General features: G+C 46.8%; 2 protein-coding genes across 12 annotated transcripts in view; one reads left to right on the top strand and one right to left on the bottom strand.

The window, feature by feature from the left end:
• The window catches only part of TK2 (thymidine kinase 2), a 34,347-nt gene extending 20,939 nt beyond the window's left edge, over positions 1 to 13,408 (bottom strand). For 2 of the 10 annotated variants that reach the window (XM_086689263.1, XM_025920494.2), the window contains exons 1-5: positions 10,990 to 11,181; positions 10,216 to 10,253; positions 6,767 to 6,841; positions 3,772 to 3,825; positions 1,252 to 1,341 (exon numbers count right to left, since the gene is read on the bottom strand). In XM_086689263.1, coding sequence (XP_086545389.1) covers positions 1,252 to 1,341; positions 3,772 to 3,825; positions 6,767 to 6,841; positions 10,216 to 10,253; positions 10,990 to 11,167 — 435 coding nt within the window. In that variant the 5' untranslated portion in view covers positions 11,168 to 11,181. The other 8 variants (XM_086689267.1, XM_086689264.1, XM_086689262.1 and 5 more) reach the window with 8 other exon arrangements.
• Positions 13,409 to 13,489: 81 nt separating this feature from the next.
• Positions 13,490 to 21,551, top strand: part of CKLF (chemokine like factor) — a 29,028-nt gene continuing 20,966 nt past the window's right edge. For both annotated transcript variants that reach the window (XR_015244756.1, XM_025920717.2), the window contains exons 1-2: positions 13,490 to 13,708; positions 19,029 to 19,187. Coding sequence is in view for 1 of the 2 variants with exons in the window: in XM_025920717.2 (XP_025776502.1) it covers positions 13,637 to 13,708; positions 19,029 to 19,187 (231 nt within the window). In the remaining variant the exon portion in view is untranslated. The remainder of the gene's footprint in view (positions 13,709 to 19,028; positions 19,188 to 21,551) is intronic.

The following is a 21,551-nucleotide window of genomic DNA, read 5'->3' as shown; positions in this document are numbered from 1 at the left end:
CTGAGCCAATCAAATTCTTTCTCCCAAGAATTTGAACCAAGAGCCAAAGGTGAAGGTTTGATCAGTGGTTCTCAAGAGTGGCTAAAATGAACAAATCAGGAGACTATAGATGCTGGCGAGGATGTAGAGAAACGGGAACCATCTTGCACTGTTGGTGGGAATGCAAACTGGTGCAGCCGCTCTGGAAAACAGTGTGGAAGTTCCTCAAAAAATTAAAAATAGATCTACCCTATAACCCAGCAATAGCACTGCTAGGAATTTACCCAAGGGATACAGGAGTGCTGATGCATAGGGGCACTTGTACCCCAATGTTTATAGCAGCACTTTCCACAATAGCCAAATTATGGAAAGAGCCTAAATATCCATCAACTGACGAATGGATAAAGAAGATGTGGTTTATACATACAATGGAACACTACTTGATAATGAGAAAGAATGAAATCTGGCCATTTGTAGCAACGTGGATGGAACTGGAGAGTGTTGTGCTAAGTGAAATAAGTCAGGCAGAGAAAGACAGATACCATATGCTTTCACTCATATTGGATCCTAAGAAACTCAATAGAAGACCAGGGGGGAGGGGAAGGGGGAAAAAAAGAAAAGTTACAGAGAGGGAAGGAGGCAAACCATAAGAGACTCTTAAATACTGAGAACAAACTGAGGGCTGATAGGGGGTGGGCGGGTGGCGGGGGAGGGGAAAGTGGATGATGGGCATTGAGGAGGGCACCTGTTGGGATGAGCACTGGGTGTTGTATGGAAACCAATTTGACAATAAATTTCATACCAAAAAAAAAAAACCATGCAAACAAACAAAGCATGCATTAAAATCACCTGGAGAGCTTGATAAAACACAGATTGCTGGGCCTCATCTCTAGAATTTCTGATTCAGCAGGTCTGAGATGGGGCCAGAAAATTTCTAACACGTTCCAGATGTTCCTGCTGCTCCAGGTCTAGGCACACTTGGAGAAGAACTGAGTTAAATAATGTTGAGCCCAGAAGGAGTCAGGTTGTGAACACTCAGGCTCACAGGGACATCCCTACCAACTTAGTGGCTAGCTGAGGCTGGTGGGGGAGGGCACTAGAGGCTGGAACTCAGAGAGCCAGGAACAGGAAGCCTTGGCCCCAAAGACAGAGAAGGCTGAACAGTGCTGAAGGTCCAGCGAGGCTTCCTTGCAAGGTTCCCCTTCCTGGAAATCATATACCCACCACGGCAAGAACATTTTCAGAAGGCTAACGCTGAGCATCTGAATGTACCTGGGGACGAGTGTGGTGGTCCAGCATCGTGAGCTGCACATATGTCTGCAGCGTGAAGCCCCATCGACAAGCATCACGGTACAGCAGACCCTGCAGAAGGGAGAACGCAGCACTTTACCCCAAAAACCTCGAGCTGTAGAACTCTGGTCTCTTCAGTCACTGATGGCCATCTCGTGAAACCCACATGGGGCTGTGATGGGGCCAGGGATGAAGCCAGCATGGTTGCAGGGCCCTCAGGACAGTGTGGACAGACTAGAGCAATTATAGGACAACCAAGTAACAGCTGTAATAGGAGCCTATATAAAGTCGGACAACCAAGTAACAGCTGTATAGGAGCCTATATAAAGTCGGAGGGAACAGTCATTCGGTGTTTACTGAGTCCCCTGCAGTCAGTTCTCTATCCAGCACTCAAAGTGAGCCCGTTAAACCTCACCCAGCTCTTGATGTTCCTCCACTCAGAACCTTCCAGGGGCTTCCCACTGAATTCAGAATGAAAACCAAACCCCTTACCAAAGCCCACAGGGCCCTAGAAAATCACTTCCATCTTCCCTTGTCTCCTACGACCCTTCCTCTGACTCAATGTGCTTCCAACCACACAAGCCTCCTGAGTGTCCCCCCTAAACACCCAAGCATGGCCCCACCTCAGGGCCTTTGCATTTGCTATGACTTGTAACTGAACACTTTTGCTCCAGATATCTGTACTGCTCACTCTCTATGTTTAAGTCTGTGCTCAAGTGTCCCCTTGGCAGAGATGCCTTCCCCAACTATCTTATCCAAAAGAACAGCCCCATGCCCATCATTCTTTGTTGCCAGTATATATAAAACAGTCCATGTTCCATTTTTCATTTGCTAATAATCTTAAATTCTGCTCGTTTCCACATTTTTCCTTTTTTTCTCTCTCTCTCTCGGTGCTAACTAATGAAATTCCAGTGCTCCGCATAGAAAACTGCAAACTCCTACCTGCAGATGAAAGAAAATCTCAGAAAGCTTAGGAGAAACACTCTCCATCTGAAGGCTGAACAAACATCTCCCTGCATCAGAAAGCCAATTCAGATAAAGTGATGAATTGACACTTCACAAAACTACCAATCTTGCCCTTCTGTCCAGAGCAGAAACGTGTCTAGAAATACCTAATTCTATCATATTCTGTATTATAAAACTGTCTTTGGAGATGCTCTTTGTCCTGAGGAGACTCAGACTCTTGAGACCGGGACTGTGTCCTGTACAATGTCACCTCTGAGCCCTAACATCTATGACCTAACTATCTTAGCTGGTTCCTAAAGAATATGAATGTTTCTGAGGCTTCTTTATTATGCCCAAAGAGAACGACTGGCATTCTATCTTCTCCCACATGCACAGAGGTGAAACTATTTTCACGTCTCTGGGATTCTTTATTCAAAGGCTCTGAGAACTTCTGCTTATTTAATTAATACCCTTTTGCCTGCTTCAGGTATCTTCACAGCTCCCATCACCACCTACCAAATCACTACCGAATTGTCTTCTGCCTCCCCACACCAGAATATTAAGGCCAAGAGAGCAAGAGCTTTGAGATGTCACTGCTCCAGAGTCTAAACAGTGCCTGGCACATGGCAGGCATTCAATAAATACTGGTTGAATGAACGAATGAATGAGCACCTACTAGGTGCCTGACAGAGCGCTATGTTGTAGCAAACACAGTCAGCCATATTAGTCATAGTCCCTGCTGCTAGTGCAACTCAGAGTCTAATGAACCACACAAGGAGATGTCACTTGTGTTGCCAGAAATGAGGAGCCAGCACAAGCTCCCCCTGCTCCACGGGTCAGAGCTACTAGCTCTGTCATTTACCAGAGGTATATGACCTTGGGCAACTTATTTCAGCTGCAGTTTCCTCACCTGAAAAGTGAAACTAATCATCCCTACAACACGGGGCAGGACCCCAGAACCATCATCCCTTTCTTAAGCTCCCTCTTACCAGACTCAACCTCCACCCATCTCTTCCAAGCAGCCAGAGCAGAGCCTCCCTCATGGGGATGGAAGGAAGGAGCTCAGGCACACTGTAGCCCCTGCTTGCTAGGTCCACCCTTGGCAAAGCAAGAGGTAGCTACAGGGTGAGCCGAATTCAGCCCCTGGGCATTGCCAACTGCAAACCCAAATCAGAGGTTTACCGAGCAACTTTGTTACTTAGAGACAGGTCCTAGGGGAGACCTAGGTTCTACTGGGTTCCTTCTAGAAGAGGATACGGGTAGAATGAGCCACAGGAAATGGACACCCCTGGCAGCTGAGGCTGACCACCTGGGACAGTTTAGGATAGTTGACAGAAGGTCCCTGTGATCTGCAAATGCCCAGCCAGGCCTCAGAGCTCCTTGACCTCAGAACACCAATATGCTGCCATCTTCCAATTGCCCCTCCCTCTTTTCTTCCACCCCAGCTAAGAGATAGGAAAATGCCTGGGCAGGGAGGGGGCAAACTCTAACACTGGCACACCATCCGCAGCCACTTAAACCAAAGCTGGCAGTTCACGCAGAAGACAACACACCCACCAGAGGATTATGGCCACGGACATTTCTCCACTTGGGCACTGGCTCCTGTAACACCTGCAAGGAAAGAAAATATCAGAAGTCTACTGTTCCTCACGATTTGGGCACCCAGGGTAGACCAAAATAGTGGGGCAATCCTCTCTTCGAAGCCACAACTCTATCTAGACATGGCTTTCTCACAGGACTTCCAAAAATGAGCTGAGAACTCTGTACAACCCTGAATACACACATACCACCCTTCTGGGTGCCCTGGGAGCTGAGGGCAAGGAAGGTTCTCTCAATATCTCCTTCAAGTGTTCCATCCCAGCCCTTAATGTCCCCATGCCAGGCTGGGCAGACAGGGGATAGAAGCCAAGACAGAAGCTACTTGAGACACTTCCGGCTGTGGTTTAAGGCCCAGCTTGCCAGCTTGGGGGCTCTCGCGTGACCTCAGCAATTTGCTCTGCCTCCATTTCCTCCTTTGAACTCTGCATTGGGCCCACTGACAGCTAAGAGTCACGTTTCATTAGTTTACTCCCTAAACTGTTCCAGAGCCTTTCTAGGGGTACAGGTATGTGCTGGAAAGGATTTAAATGGTACTCTCAGGGCCAAGAATTTGAGAGTACCCAGATCTATCTGGAGGCCTGAAAGTGCATGTAAGCAGGTTCTATAGGTCACAAAAGACCAAAGGAAAGCAATGCATGGAACCCATGAAGAGTAACGTCCTCTGACACTTTATACCTCTGTGCCTTTGCTCATGCTGTTCTTTCTGCCCAATATGCCCATCTCACCTCAGTTCACATCAACTTTCATTACATAGAAAATTCCTATATATCCTTCAAAATCCAGCTCAAATATCCTTTCCTCTGTGAATCACTGCCTGCCCCTCAGCCCTCCATTGCTGTCCTGAGTAGCATATGCTGCACCACTCAGGCCCACCAGAGGCTGGTCACAGGCAGCCTTGACCTGTGCTCAATCTATGGCACTGCCATTCAATACTTACTGAGGACTCACTGTGCCAGGTGCCATGCTAGGCAAGAACAAAAACCACCTCCGCCTCTGCTTTTACGGAACTTGAAACTTACTGGGAGAAGCAGACCTTAATCGTATCATCACAGAAATCACATATTTTCAAACTTCAAGAAGAGGTGTAAAACAAAGATACAGAGGGGCCAGAAAAATCTACACCAAGGTGGGTAACCTAGCTGGGGAGGTCAAAGAGCACTGAGCTGATATGTGAAGGCTGAGTTCTTCCTAAAGCCACCAAAGCCCTTCTTCACGCTACAGAAAAACCAAACAAGGGTGTGGCCCCTGGAGCCAGACAGCCTGGGCTGGGACCTGGCTCTCTGCCACACACTAGCAGTGTGACCCTGGCCATTCATGTAGCCTCACTGAGCCTTGGTTTCCTCCTCTGCAAATGAGGTGATAATTGCACCGACCTCACTGGGACTACTCTTATGAGGATGAAATCAATTAGATAATATATTGAAGCCTCAACACAGGCATATAGGGCCTGGCATATAGTATTATCCTCATTAGATGTGAACTCCCATTGTTGTTGTTTTTATTATTGTTGTCCACTGGCCCCAAGGTCTTACATAAGAACGTTAAGTGTTCCTAAAGTGCCATGTGGAGTTACACCACTCAGGTGTGTCAGGAGTCCCTAAGACCCCTGCCTCCCAAGGTTTGATGATTCACTATGAGGACTCATAGGACACAGAATATAGTGGTAATCACAGCTGAGATTTGTTACAGAGAAAGGGTACTAAACAAAATCAGCAAAGAAAAAGGGTGAACAAAGTCTACGAGGAAACCAGGCACAAGTGTCCAAAGGGCCTCTTCCAGGGGAGTCACCCAGGAAGCACTTAACTCCCCCAGTAGCAACCTGTGACAAGATGTGTGAGGTGGTGTTCCACCAGGGAAGCTGGCCCGAGCCTGGGAGTTCAGGGTTTTGATCAGAGCGCAGGCATGTAGGCAGTCTCTGGCCGGCACATCCAAAAATTCCAGACTCCCAGAAAGAAAGCAGGTGTCCAGACTAAACCATATTGCTTGCACAGACAGTTTAGGCACAGAGAGCCACTTCTATCAGTTGGGAAATGGTGGAATTCTCCCAAAATCGAAGTTCCTACACGCCAGTCAAGGGCCAACCTCACAAACAAGCCTCTCCGAGGACAGCAGTCTTGGGCCTGTGAACTCTTTCCTGCACAAACAAGACAAGGGCTACAGAATGTTTATTCTTTTTACCAAACCATATATATGTTTAATAGAAGTAAAAAGCAAGAAGGGAAAGAAGGAAAGAAAAGACTCCAAAGGTATGAAAATTGTAGGATCTATAGTGACAAAAAAGAGCCATAAACAGAAAAAATTACACCGCAGGTAATTACACCGGATAGATTTTAATCTACGAGGGAGAAAAGTCAGGGTCTTAGTGTAGAGGCACTTCTTCAGGATCTGTGAGGTTATTTTGAGTGACTGGCTGTAAATGAACTAGAGATTATGTTAACTGGCTCCCCATGGCAATACTCTGTAGCGTGCACATGGATATCACAGATGTGACACCATAATATGCTCCCCACTCTCAACAGTCTGACTTCCTTCTCCACATGCAGACCCCTCTTAACCAGAATGCAGGAAAGTCTATACCTGCACTGTCTGACACGGTGGCCAGGAGCCACTTAGAGCTATTACAAACTTCAAATGTGACTAGTCCAAGTTGAGATACACTGTAACTATAAAATATGTTCCATATTCCAAAGACCTGGCATGAAAAACAGAACGTGAAATAATTCACTGATGATTTTTATATTGATTACATGTTGACATGATAACATTTAGATTACGTAAAATTAAATATTTGGGTTTGTTCGGGTTTTTTTTTTTTTTTAGCAAAACCATTAGAATTTTACATTACATATGTGGCCTGCATTATATTTCTATTGGATATGGCTGGTCTACACCCTCTGTAAGTCACGCCATCAAGCTTTTACAGGTTCTTTCAGAGCCGGTGCGGAGGCCGTACCTCAATCCCTGTTGTTTTGGAGAAGAACTCGAGGCATGTCGTCTTCCCACTTGCAATATTGCCCTCAACACAGATCTAACAAAAGACAAATACAGATTAGAACCGAAAGTCGAGCATCTAGGTGAGCATCAGGGAAGAATTTCTAGGGAACGGCTCACGTGAACAGCATAACTGGTTCAGTCCAAGAGTTCAATGTGCACACAGAATTCCCTCCACAGGAAATACCCAAGGTCCCACCATTAGTAGTAACAAACTGATTCCCACCCCTGGTGGTCAGCTCCAGGCCCACGATTGGTGGCCACTGGTGGCCACTGGGCCACTGCCCTCCAAGACAGACCCTCCCTTACATTACTTCCTAGGCCATACATTGCTTGCCACTGGCCACCCTAGCTCTGCCCTTCCCTTGCTCAGCCCCTCAGACCATCAGATTTTAGGCCTAAGGGTCCAGCCTCCTTAACAAGAGCCTAATGGCTTTGAGGTTGGGAAGCATGTATATGTTATCTAGAACTTTTTTTTTGTAAATTTAAAAAAAACTTTTTTTTTTTTTAACGTTTATTCATTTTTGAGAGACAGAGAGAGACAGAGTATGAGCAGGGAAGGGGCAGAGAGAGAGGGAGACACAGAATCTGAAGCAGGCTCCAGGCTCTGAGCTGTCAGCACAGAGCCCGACGCGGGGCTCGAACTCACAAACTGTGAGATCATGACCTGAGCCGAAGTCAGACGCTCAACCGACTGAGCCACCCAGGCGCCCCTGTTATCTAGAACTTAACTCACTGCTTTACATGGAAGAACACACTCAGCTATGGACTGGAAAATATTCAGACTGGAGAGAAGGTTGAGCACCTTGCAGTAGGCCAGGCCCAAATATGGGCAACATACACCGTTACCACATTTCACCTTGCCAGAACCCAAGCAATGGGTCCTAACACTTTCACAGAAGTGAAAAATGAGGTTTGTAGAAGGGCATAAAGCAGAAAGGACAGCTGGAATCCACACTCTGCTGACACTAACTGCAGTGGGAGAGAGGGCTCACAGACAGCCATGAGGGCACAGTGACCTTTAAACTCAGGCCGGAGGCACCCAGAGAGACGTGGCCCACGTATGTGACTTGCCCAAGGCACCAGGCCTGGCGGAGGGAAAAGACGGAATCACACCTAGGTCTGGCAGACCCCTTTTCACAACCCCAGGGAAGCCTCAGTCACACCCCACATAAAACGCGGGGTCACAGTGGGCCATCTCACCTTGTTCCCTCACTATAAATTCCGCCAGTCAGCTGTGACTATTTCCTCCTGCCCTGATCCTAATGGGTATCGAGGAAGGCTAGACAACGACACTTCTAACAGATGCCAGCTCACTCCCGTAGAACTCAACACTGCAAAATGAACTCAACCGAGTGCACAAAAGGCATATCCCATCAGGGCAACTAATGGATGTGATGTTTTATTGCTGTTCTGTAAAGGAAACAAATTATTCTCTTCCCAGAAAATGAGAACAAGCTCAGCCTAGACACTGCTCTGCACAGACTGTTTCTTTCCTGTTCACTGCAGGAAACAGATTGCTTGGATGAGACCTTCCTCCAAAAGGGCGTGTTCCTATTCCGTGGTGGTGACTAACTTCACGGTTGCAGGTCAGCAAAGATGAGGACTTGAAGCGTCCTGTCTGGTGGCTTGTCCCCTGGGCACCTCAGTTTGTCACCTCCCAATACCCACATATGGCTCTTCTTCCTGTTCCAGTCCTCAGGAAAGGCTGCACCATCCACCCAGACAACCCAACACCCTGGTGTCTTCTGTCCTCACCCAGTAACTCAGCAACTCCTCTGGACCCTGCTTCCTACTCATCTGCAGAACCTGGGCCTGTCTCCCTGGCCCCTACCCTATGTGGCTGGAGTGGCTTCCCCACTGGCCTCTCTGCCTTCCACTCTGGCCCGGCAGTGACCCTCAACTCCACCCATGGCCCACCACCATCTCTTCCCGAGAGGCAAAGTCTTTTAGTGGCTCCAGGTGTTGGGAACTGTCTCCACGCCCCCATGCCAGCTCTCAGGGGACCGGCCAAAGCTTTGGGCCTACAGGGTCTCTTCCTTCTATGACTCACACTTGCAGCTCCCTCTGCTCCAACACTCCAGCCTCCCCCTTTCCTTCATCTCCCAGGAGGCCTCAAGGCTCCCCAAGGCTCCCCTCAGTCACTGTCCTCTGGACGCTCTGCCCTCTACTCACAGCCCCCAGGATCACTGCTGTTCCAGATCCACCATGGCCCTATTTACTGCTGTCTCTCCCATCAGACCAGGGACTGACTAGTGACAGGGGCTGCTTGGTCCCCAGATCCACACAGGAACGGAGAAGATTTGAACGATAAACAATAGCCACGGGCCTAAATGCAGGCTCCATACCACTTCTAATGGACCTACTGTGTGCCTGAGGGCATGTTGAACCATACCCAGAAAGCAGCCAGGGTAAGTCTGGCTCACATCAGTGCCTAGCTCGATAATTAACAGCACAATAATGTATCAATTCTCATTCAGCTCAACATTCTACCCCCTTCTCCTTCTGTGGTGTCAGAATCCACCCCACCTCTCATTTCAACATACTTTGGTAAATCTCAAGGCTCCCAATCACCAATCCTCTCCACGTGACTTTATTCCATCCTTGGCCTTCTCCATCATCCCGAATACCCAGGGCGCTTGCTCACCTTTTCTGCCCTCTGCAGATACCAGCCAAGGTATTCCTGCCACCATTCACCAAGCCACTTTCTTCTGAGCCACAGAAGCTACCGACTTCTGGCTCCCTCAAGAAACTGAGCCTCTGGATTGATGGTGACCAAAATATTGTTCCTCACCCCAGCCAGCTAAAGTCTCCAACATCCCCATGAACATGTCCAGCTTGGCCCTCCTTTGACCTTCAACCTCACACCAGTCCCAGTCCCATGCCAGAGCTGGCATCTCAAAGGCACGACACTGACTGAACCCATGTCTGGGGATCCACATGGATTCTCTCTGGTATCCCCACCCACCCACCCACCCATCTCAGCACTGGAGGACAGGGAGCAGCAGTCAGCAGATCTTCCCTCACAGCCAGGCTGCCAACCACTAACCCAAAATGAAACCAATCTTTGCCAGAAGGTGAGCATTTTTCAAATCCCTTTGTAATCATTCATCAAGCTGACAATCCAAATCTACCTAAAGGCTGTGAATACATGTATGCTCCTACCTGCGCAGACTCTTGATATAGAACCTCGTAAGAGGTGGCCTCTGGGAAGGGGGTCTGAGGCCCAGGAGTGAAGACAGACTTCCTCATCCCTGGAGATCCTCTTATATTTTTGTTTTTTACTATGTGCACATATTTCTTCACTTACCTCTTCTCTCTCCTCTCTCTCTCCCTGTGCATATACAATCCTCCCGCTCTCTCTCTGTATATAATCCTACACTGAGGAGTGCACATAAAAGAGGGACTTACCACTGATTTTTTCTCTTTTTCATTTTCTCTATCTTTATCTATAAAAGAAAGGAAATCAATTTTTAAAGTCAGCTTTAAGTAATTCACTCTTCTTTGTCCTAGTTTTCAAAACCACCACGAAAAAGTCATGTTTACACTTACTCCCTGGCCTAAAAATGTTTTCTGATGACATCTGAGTCCCTCCATGGGTGGATGGAGGCACCAGTAGACACCACTGCTGTCTACCTACATGGACACTGTGCAGCTGCTGCCCGGATCCTGTTGGCACCTCTGGGCCCCAATTGTGCTCAGCTTTTTTCACGTAGTATATCATACTTTCCATTTTCCAAATATTTCATATTTATGGTCCTCACAGATGGGTCCAGTAAGTTCAAACAGAGTAGCCTCCAGTGGGACGCGAGGGTTAAGAGTGGGCAGCAGGCATGGGTTTCAGCCCAGGGCTGACACCTTGGCCCAACCACCACACAGGCGCCACCCAACAACCCGAGGCCAAAGAACACTAGGATTTGGCTATAATGGTGACTCCCATTTCTGAAAGGGGAAGTCCCTAGTCCCAGGGGCAGCAGAAAGGCTCAGAGCCTAAACCACCCACCACCCACCGGGAACTTGTTAACTGCAGCTGCCAGCCTCAGTCTTCCCCAAGGCCAAAAGAATCAGGACCAAGAGTGGGACGGGGACTGGGGCAGCGCGCACTCGCGGGGGTAGCGGATCCTTCTGCTCTCTATAGGGCTCCCCAGCTCGGAACAGAGAGGGGCCGGAGCCCCACGGCCCCACCCACTGGCGGCCACCCACTGGCGGCCGGCTGGGGTCTGGAGTAGCTGCCAACGATTGCCCTCGACCCTCCACGCCCCCGCAGGAAATCCCGGAGGCTTGGAGTAGTTTCGGGTTCAGGCCAGAGGGCGGGGAGTGAGACGGGCAGCCGCTGAGACCCAAGGCGCGGGTCGCTAGACATGGAACCGAAAGAGGCGTTACCCAGAGGCCAGGCCCGGCGCTGCGCCCCCCGCGTCCCGGGGCCCGAGGCGGGGCTCCCAGTCCCCCCGCGCCGCAGCGCCTGGGCGGCCCAGCACCGCAGCGACCGCGGCAGCATAGCCCGGCGGGTGGATCCGGCGGCTACGTTTCCTTCCTGCGCCACTCAGCGCCAGCGCAGCGCGCCGCCTCCATCCCCGCGCCGGCTGCCGGGGCGCCTGCTGGCGCCGGGCTCTTAAAGAGACCCTGTCGTATTTCACCCTCTCTCCCACCCGGAAAGTACTTCAAGGTGTGGGCAAAGCCGTTTGCAGCCAGGACATCTTCCCGCCGACGGGACCCCTGACTTGGCAAGACTTGAGGGACGGATGGCCAACAATACCAACGACTGGTTGGTTAATAAATTATTGGAGATTACTTAATCGAGCACGTGTTCTATCCAGGCACCTGGCACATACTTAGGGTATCATTTATTCTTCTCAACGATGATCCTCCAAAACTTAGGTAACTTGATTAAAATGATCAGAAGCAGGGGCGCCTGGGTGGCGCAGTCGGTTAAGCGTCCGACTTCAGCCAGGTCACGATCTCGCGGTCCGTGAGTTCGAGCCCCGTGTCAGGCTCTGGGCTGATGGCTCAGAGCCTGGAGCCTGTTTCAGATTCTGTGTCTCCCTCTCTCTCTGCCCCTCGCCCGTTCATGCTGTGTCTCTCTCTGTCCCAAAAATAAAGTAAACGTTGAAAAAAAAATTTTTTTAAATGATCAGAAGCATTCATTAAAGGGATGAAGCCATGTATCTTGTTTCACAGCCTCTTCCCTCTCAACTTTGACATGTCCAGGGTCTAGACTGTAAATGTACTAGATCCCTCAAGAAAGTGTTAAAAAAAAAAAAAAAAAAAAACCAACAGGAAACAGGTCCAAAATGGGAGTTGCTTATGCTAAGCCCTAGCTGACCAAACCAAGATTTAATTGTAGTTTGGGCTCTCCCAGAAATGAACCCTTAAGCCAGTCCATCAGGAATCGCCTGATCAACACTAGTTATGTAATCTGCCCGATAGACCCCTGCCATCCCCTACAGCAAAGTAACCTTAAAATAACCAACCCGCTTTTTTGCCTGTGTAGCTTCCTTGTTCTCACTTCCTTTTGCCTATAAAAGTTTTTTATTTTGTACAGCTCCTCGGAGCTCCTTTCTATTTGCTAGACTGGATGCCACCTGAATCATATCGATTTTTGCTCAAACTCTTAAAATTTTAATATACCTCAGTTTATCTTTTAACAAAGAAAGGCACAACCAATATGCCAACTGTGCAGACAACTGGGGGTGGGAAGGAAGCCTGTAAATCCCATCCATAGTCAGGTAGCAAAAATTCAGCCCAGGTGTGAGGTAGATGGGTATATATAATTCAACAGGCCCAGGCCCTGAAACCCAAGCTGCTGCAGTAAGAACTGTGTGTGCATGCCCATTCCAGTGCTTAAGTGGGGGGATTTCCCACCTCTCCCAGAAGTGCAAGGTGCTAGCAGTCACCTCTAGGACAGGGAAGAGGACGTCATTTATGAGAGGTTTCACTCAGTCTCTAAAGCAGCTACCCGAAAGCCACAACCTCATCTAGTGCTTTCTGTGATATCTGCCACAGACCTAGCACAGGGCAAACGTGCCCTCCACAAACTTCAGGATTAAGTGCAACATTTTTGGGACTTGGGATGAAGCTGTTAGATCAGACTGTGATCCCCTGGGGACAAGGACAGGGTATAAGGCCCAGGCCATTAGTTTAGATTACACATATTCTACATCTATTATGTGTCAGACCCTGGGGACCTTGCAAGGAGAGAAACAGACACAGGCAAGCCCCTGGTTTTGTGCAATTTATATTCTTAAATATATCACCTAGTGATAAGTGCTATGAAGAGAAAGTGATGGTGGCTACTCTAGACGGAGTGACCAAGGGAAATCCTCTCTGAGGGGTGTTATTTGAGATTCCCAAAGTCTGGGGTTGCCCAGCAGGCACTCCTGAACTCCACCCCCCCTCCCACCCCCATCCCGCACCCACCTCCGGAAGCACTCCCAGACAGGAAAACCCATATGGACTGCTGGAGAGCAGTTGTCATTGGTGCCTGGTAGTGCGGGATGGGGCGGCATTAAGAGGGACCAGCCAGCGTGGTTCCCCATAGGCCAGTGGAAATGTAGCAGGCAAACCCCACCAGTTCGGGGAGAGAGGGAGAGAGAGGGAGTAAGAGGGAGAGAGAGAGAGAGAAGGCGAGCGAGGCGAGCAATCCGCTCCCGTGGGGCGCATGCGCCCGAGTGCAGACCGCGGTGACGTGCGCGCGCGCGAGGGCGGGAATCCTAGAAGGGCCGCGGGCGGTGGCTGTGACAGTTGCGGTCGCCGCGCGAGGACTGGCGGAGCCGTGCGCTGAGGAGAAGGTCTGAAGGAAAGAAGCGTTGTTGCTGGGTCGGCTGCGAGCGCGATGCAGACGCTGAAGCAGAAGCATCGCCCCTTCTGCTTCAGCGTGAAAGGCCAAGTGAAGATGCTGCGGCTGGTGAGGCCAGGCCACCGGGTGGGGGCGGTGTTGAAGCGTGCTCAAGGGCAGCGGGAGATGGCTCTCAAGTACAAAGCGGAATCCCCTGCCTTCTCTTTCTTTTAAGTTGTTTTTTTTTTAAGTTTGTTTATTTTTGAGAGACAGAGACACAGCGCGAGTGGGACAGGGGCAGAGAGAGAAGGAGACACAGAATCTGAAGCAGGCTCCAGGCTCTGAACAGCACAGAGCTTGAGGTGGGGCTCGAGCCCTCAGAGCCGAAGTGGGAGGCTCAACGGACTGAGCCACCCAGGCGCCCCCCCTGCCTTGTCGTTCACCCTAGGCCTGCCGAGAGGCAAGGCAGTTGACTGTGCACCCGGGGGCAGAAGGAGAGAAGGCACTGTCTGCCCTTCAGGGGTTCACGGACACAGTCACAAAGCAAAGTGCGCAGGTCTGCACGAGTGGCCTCCACTTGGCCCTGCACACCAGCCACCCAGGTTACCAGGCCAGGCAGCTGTGCTTATAGCCCGCAGAGGACAGTGGGGCTGCCCGCTTCGTGGCATCAGGCATGGCAAGCGCCCTGCACTCAGGTCTGAACGGAGGTCTGGAGAGAATGAGCCATGATTTGGAGGAAGGTGCCCTGGCTGGTTAGAGCAGTAGAGATTGTCACGGGAGAATATGTTGAAGGAACTAAAGAAAAGAAAAGGAGAAGGAAAAAATAATGTTTACATTTTAAAGCGGTGACCTCTCTCTTTAAAGGAGGGGATGGAAATAGAAGTTACAGGGAAACAGTTCCACTTAATACGAGGGAGAATTGTCTATCGGGAAAGTTGCCCAAATTAAGTGGCCACACCACTTGGGAAGGGAGTACATTCCTGAACAGCCAAAGCTAACAGGCGTAGATGAGCGAGTATGCTGTAAAGGAGATTCACACTTCAGGTGAGTGGGTAGAACAAATTGCACACAAGGTTCCTCCCACACCAAAAGTCTGTGATTCTGAGAAACAACTATAACTTAATACAAGTCAGAACGCGTAAGAGAGGTTTAGAAAGTTACTTTAGAGTTCGAAGAACAGAGAGATTACTTTGGGTTAGGAGTAAATAATCAGGGAAGAAGTGGCCTCAGGGTCTGGAGTTTTATGCCCACTACTGGAAGCTCTGGAACACTGGAGGAGAAACAAGATCTTGCGAGAAAGGTTTAGTTTCAGACATATCAGTTCCTGCAACAAACATCTGGAGTATTTAGTTATATTCTAAAGATCTGACTTGGGCCCTGGAACAACGAAGACAACCAAAACAAAAGTCTCTGACTCACGGAATTTCTTCAGTGTAGTCAAAGAGACAGACCTATGAGCAGAGCCATACATAATATGTGAGAAGATGGGGATAGGCCAGAGAGTGAGACATATAACCAAGGACAAGATAAAGAGAGGTATCATGAAACTTCCTAGAAGAACAAAGGGTGGGGTCTGAAGGACAGCCACCTGAGCAAATACATGGAGGCAAAAAAACCCAGCATGATTTATGCAGCAAATTTTTTTTTGACTTGTGTAATGTTTTTACTTTTGCGAGAGAGAGGACATGTGGGGGAAGTGCAGAGAGAGTGGGGGAAAGAGGATCTGAAGCAGGCTCCGCAGCAGCCACCCGATGTGAGGCTCAAACTCACAAACCGCAAGATCATGACCTGAGCCAAAGTCAGACACTCAACTGACTGAGCCACCCAGGCGCCCCTGTGCAGCAAATTTTAACAAGTTGAGCATTGTTTTATTTTTTTCATTCAACAAATATTTATTGAAAGCCTACCATGTTCCAGGCTCTGCGATATCAGTGAACAAAGCAAAGATCCCTAGCCCTTAACAGAGTTTACATATTGGGGTGGGAGGGTGAGGAGACAGACGGTAAACACAATAAATAAATAAATGATGCAGTATTCTAAAAAGTGGTACGTGCTGTGGAACAAGAGACAAGTAAAGCCAGGGAAAGGAGTGTAAGGGGAGGAAGGTTGCAGGTTGCAGTAATAGAGTGATCAGGTTAGGCCTTGTTGAGATGACAACTGAGCAGCTGAGTGAGGCTAGGGTGTTAGCTATGAGAATATCTGGAGGAAAAGAGTTTAAGGCAAAGGAACATCCATGGCTCTGTGACAGGAATTTACCTGAAGTTTCAAGAAAAAGCAAGGAAACCAATGTGGATGCAGTAGAGTGACACAGTAGGGGGACACAGTGAGAGATGAGGAAGGTTTTGAGTAAGGTTGTACATGAGCTGACATTAAAAAAAAAAAAAAAAAAATAGGCCAGCTGCTATGTTGACAATAGATTGGTCAGGGGGACGGGGAGGTGGGGTGGGGTGGGAATTGCTGCAAGGGCAAGGGTAGAACCAAGGAGACCAGTTAGAGCTCTTGCAGTAATCTGGGCAATGAGATAGTAGCTCAGATCAGGATGTAGCACAGCAGGCTGCAAGAATGATCATATTTGGGATACATTTTGAAAGTAGCCCCAACACAATTTGCTGATGAACCAGATGAGGTATAAAAAAAAGAGGAGTCAAGATAACTCCCAAGTTTTTGGCCTAAGCAACTGGAAGGGTGGAGTTGCCATCCACCAAAAGCTTGTAGGTGAAGCAAATGTAGGCAGAGGATCAGAAGTTTAATTTCAGAATTAAACACTGGAATTATCCTGTGGATAAATTGTGAAGAAACTCTGCTAGAGAAGTGGACAGGAGCTGAATCCTTTAAGACTGAATACCATGATGAGAGGTAGGCTCTATTCTCAAGACCACAGGGATCCCTTGAGAAATGCACTTGCATTTTAGAAATTTTACTGTAATACCTACCTTTGTCATCATAGTTCAGGGAAGATATTGAAGGGCATTAGTTTAGGGATGAAGAGGAGGGAGTGAGTTCCCAAGACATTAGGCATCAAATCAGCAGGACCTGATGATTGATCAGTTGTGAGGAGTAATTAGGAACACTGATATTAGGATTTTAGGGTGGGTGATAAGATAGATGGTGGTATCTGGGGCGCCTGGGTGGCTCGGTTGGGCATCGGACTCTTGATTTTGACTCAGGTCATGACCTCACAGTTGATGGGATCGAGCCCTGCATCAGGCTCTGTGCTCACAGTGCAGAGCCTGCTTGGGATTCTCTCTCTTCCTCTCTCTCTGCTCCTCCCTCACTGGCTCTCTTGCTCTCTCTCTCTCAAAATAAATAAATTAAACTTAAAAAAAAAAAGATAGATGGTGGTATCACCAATTAAGATAGTGCATACAGGAGGGAAAGGCAAGGTGAGTTCAATTTTGGTGATGGTGAATTTGAGATTCCTGCAGGTACTCAGAGATTGCAGATGGCTAGTTACGTGTAAGATGTTGAGGACAGACCTGGGAGAAAGACCCACATTCACTGAGTGGGTCATAGACAGAATCTAAAGGAATGCCAGCATTTTAAAAGAATGAGTAAAGGCAGAGAAGCCCACCAAGGGAGAATAGTTGCAGAGATATAAGAACTAGGAGAGGTGACATGCCAGCCCAAGGAGTAGAAAAACAGGAAAAGACAGCCAATGACAAGTCATGAGGGTCCAGTTGCATAAGGAGTAAAAAATGTTCATTAAATTTAGTATTTCTGAAATCACTGATGATCTGAGGATAAAGCAATTTCCATAGAGTGGTAAAAGAAATGTTTGAGATATTAGTGGGATATTTAAAAGAGAACAGGAGACAAAGGCCAAGAGTTAGTAAAGATAGAAGAGCTGTAAATAATGGAACGGGGGAGAACTCAGTGTAACTGAAATCATGGGAACTTGTAAGAAAATGGATTAAACACCAATGTCAAATTCCATGGTGTGGAAAGTTTAAAGGGGATGAGGGCTGAAAAAGTGACCCTACGTATCATAACCCATGAGCTCAAGGGGGCGGTTCAGTAGAGTAAATGAAGTGGTTTGAGGTGACATGTTGCTAAGAGTAATTATGTTAATTACAAAGAATGACTTATTTAGTTACTGGTTACATTTGCTACATACTCAAACTGACCAATTTAGAAGCTTAAAGGTAGGCTGTTTGTATACGAATACGGTAATTGAAAGAATCATAAATAAGTAGCCTGAATAGATTTAAGGTCAAAAAGACTATGTAGATGGTACTGGCTGACAGACTAATCATAAAAGTCTAGCCAGGGAAAACTCTTGACAAAACCATTTTCCAAGAACATAGAGACTTTGGATAGAGCTGTAACATGACAGCTCCTAAGAACATGATGTTGACAGACTCCCTGGAACTTATCAGCTTATTTTTCTTTTAGTTCACTTTAACATTTCTGTGTTCTGTATCTTCACTTGGAAATGAGGTGATTGGATTAGATTAATTATCAAGGTTTTTTTCACTTAAAATTTTCATCCATTCTGATTGCATTCTATCTAGGTAAGAGAAAGTATGTAAAAAAAAAGTGAAGCATCAGAATTGTTGCATTTTTTTAATCCCCCCCATAGGGTTCTTCGGAGAATTGTTTTTCTTAGGAATTTATTTTAAAATTTTCTCCCCAGTATTTTTCATGGTAACATTCTAAGTTTAAATTTGATAGTAGATTCCAGACTGCTAAGAGTTAAGGAGTGATGAGCAGATGATAAGGAATTCTAGGAGTCAGTATACAGACTTTTTGAAAAGCATTACAGCGAGAAGTAAAAAACAGGAGTTTCTTTGGGGAGCAGGATGAATGGAAGGGGTGTGTGTGTGTGTGTGTGTGTGTTTTTTTTTTTTTTTTTTTTTTTTTTTTTTTTTTTATTATTATTTTTTTTAACGTTTATTTATTTTTTCGGGACAGAGAGAGACAGAGCATGAACGGGGGAGGGGCAGAGAGAGAGGGAGACACAGAATCAGAAACAGGCTCCAGGCTCTGAGCCATCAGCCCAGAGCCCGACGCGGGGCTCGAACTCACGGACCGCGAGATCGTGACCTGGCTGAAGTCGGACGCTTAACCGACTGCGCCACCCAGGCGCCCCGTGTGTGTGTTTTAAGAGAGGACAACTTGGATATGTTTATAGTATGATGAAGAAAGGAACCAATGAGAAGATATTGAAGGTCTCAGAAAAGAAGATAGGTAGTAAAGAAAGATCAAGGGGACAAATGTGGGAAGTGATGGCATTAGTTCTGCAAGTGGAATAACAGAGAGGGACACCTAGTTCTCTAAAACAGAAGGAGAAGTCAGCATCCATACATTTTGGTCATTCCTCTTTTAGATGTGTGTATATATGGCATAAACCCATTTATTTAGTTACTTTAGAAATGATCATTTTTACAATTTAAACTTAGCATTCAATAATCATTGAATAAATCATGTTTGTCTGTTTTTATCCTTATAGGCACTAACTGTGACATCTATGGCTTTTTTTATCATTGCACAAGCCCCTGAACCGTACATTGTCATCACTGGATTTGAAGTCGCTGTTATTTTCTTTTTCATAATTTTATATATGCTGAGACTGGATCGATTAATAGACTGTTTGTTTTGGCCTTTGCTTGTAAGTGTTCAGTTTTATTAGACTTTTTTCCTGTCATAGTGAGACATCTTAATAAACTATGCTTTGGTTTTCTTAAGCCTTTAGGTAATGTCTGATAGGCTTAGGAAGGAGGAATTCTATCCACTGCTAATGTGTTCTGTATTGTCCCTGGTGCAACCACAGAGCATAAATCTGAGCTCCATCTATTAGATGTGACTGACCCTTCTGTCAGGAGAATTCACTGAACTGTAGATCTTCTAAAGAAATTTAAACTTAAGATCCTAGTTAATAAAATTATAGCACATTCTTAATCTCTACCTCCCTTTTAAATACATGTTGATATGGCCTCAAAATTGGGGGGAGAGATGGAGGCAGATACCCAAGTATCCACATCTTGCACATCTCTGACCACCAAATGGAAAACTGAGATAATTTGGGAGACTGAATAAAGCACAATGTTATCTTACTTAATTCTGGAAACACTAATGCTAAATAATGAACTTATACTGTACAACCTTATTTAGTAGCATATGAACTTCACCTGCCATACTTATAGCATTAAGAATAACTGCCCAGTGTAGTGCCTAAATGGTTCTAGAAACTGTCAAAATAGGCAAGTTGAAGATACTAGTTAAGGTGAATGTGTCCCTGGATTGTTACCCAGTTCTAGGAAAAACAGAGTGTCTTTACCTCTCTCTCCTCTTTCAAGTCTTACCCTCAATATCCTGTCTCTGTAAGTCTCCCTTCTGAGGCCTCCTGCTGCCCTTCCCACCTTTAGACTGGTAGCTGCACTGAAGTCTTCCTCTGCTGCACTTGTCTCATCCTCCTGGGTTCCAAAATGCTGATAGCCAAGCTGATAACCCCTAGTTAAGGAGAGGGACTTTAGAGCTATTCTCAAACCATAAGCATGCCTTCAGGTGGTACCTTCTAGAACCACTTTTGAAGGCCAGTGATGAATGTTTCAAGCTAATCACAAGCTGAACAGATCCCAAAAGGGGAAAGCTGGGAAACAGAGAAGATCTTCATAGCATCTCTCCAAAGTACTTGATCACACTTTAGAGCTGGACCTGACTGGAGGGAAGTCTAGGAAAAGAGATCACAATGCCTTCATCAGTTGACCCTCAGAGTACATAATGTCATTTAGTAGCAGAAAGGGCTAAGCTAAATTATTCCAGAGATTTCTGCAAGGACATGAACAGCATGGCCCATATCCTCTTTACTCAAAAAATGGTATAGTTGCTCTTCACATTCTGCTTTCCAAGGTTAATAAAACTATTTATTTTTCTCCAAACTAATTCTCTGGAGCTTATTACATGTCCCAGTAATACACTTGGAGCTCTAAGCTGAACAGAACACACTGGGAGGGAGAGTGTCCTATGTGTACCACACTGAAATTTAGTCTCCAAATCTCTGAGGATCAAACTTTGCTGATACTGTAATCTCTTAGAAATGGTGCTATACTGGGGCACCTGGGTGGCTCAGTCAGTTGTGTCTGACTCTTGATTTCATCTTGGGTTTTGATCTCAGGTTCATGTGTTCAGTCCCTGTGTTGGGCTCTGCGCTGGGCATGAAACCTACTTAAAAAAAAAGAAATGGTGCTGCATGGTCAACTATGGGATTATTATTCCATTATGAAAAGATTCCTCTCTGCTCTTGATCTAATGGAATCATTTGTTCAACAAGTGTTAAGTGTCTGCTAATCCCAGCTTCTGTAACAGGTTCTTTGATAAAACACAAATCTTACACCTGTGAGATTTTCAATGTAGTCAAGAAGCAAGATAGATGAGCCATTCAGCGTAACAGGTGCTGCAATAGATGTATACCCAGGATAGTGTGGAGGCACCAAACCAGGGAAGGGGACCAAATCATCATAGGCTTGCTTGCCTGGTAGAAGAAGCAGCATATGAGGGTCTAGTGGGGGGAAAGAGCATGACCTCGAGCAGCTGCACGTAGTTCTGAATGGCTGGGATATTGAGTTGTGGAGAAGAGAGGACAAGAGTGGAAGCTTGAGAGGCAGGAGGAGGTCAGAGCATACAAGGCTTTATATGCCCTGTGTTTTAACCCAAAGGCCATTGGAAGCTTTTAGAGTTTTTTAAGTAGGAAAATGGCATGAGCAGCTTACAATTTAGGGGATTGCTGGTGGCAGTATCAATAATGGCTTAAAGAGCAACAAAACTAGAGGTAGGTCTCAGAGACCACTTAAAAGTTTGGTTCTATAACCCTGACATGAAAATTATGAAGGCCTGGACTAAGGTCATGACAATAGCTGGAGAGAAAGGGGTTAATGGGGTAGAATTGATACGAATAGGTAAATAAGAAAAACTAAGAATACCTGCCACTTAAATATCTTGAGATGATAATGAGATAAGAAGTACAGGAAGAAGA

Source organism: Puma concolor, chromosome E2, assembly GCF_028749965.1.
Source record: "Puma concolor isolate L17-30 chromosome E2, mPumCon1.1.hap2, whole genome shotgun sequence".
Lineage (NCBI taxonomy): Eukaryota > Metazoa > Chordata > Mammalia > Carnivora > Felidae > Puma > Puma concolor.
Note: the sequence above shows the minus strand (reverse complement) of the source record. Positions and strands in the feature narration are given on the sequence as shown.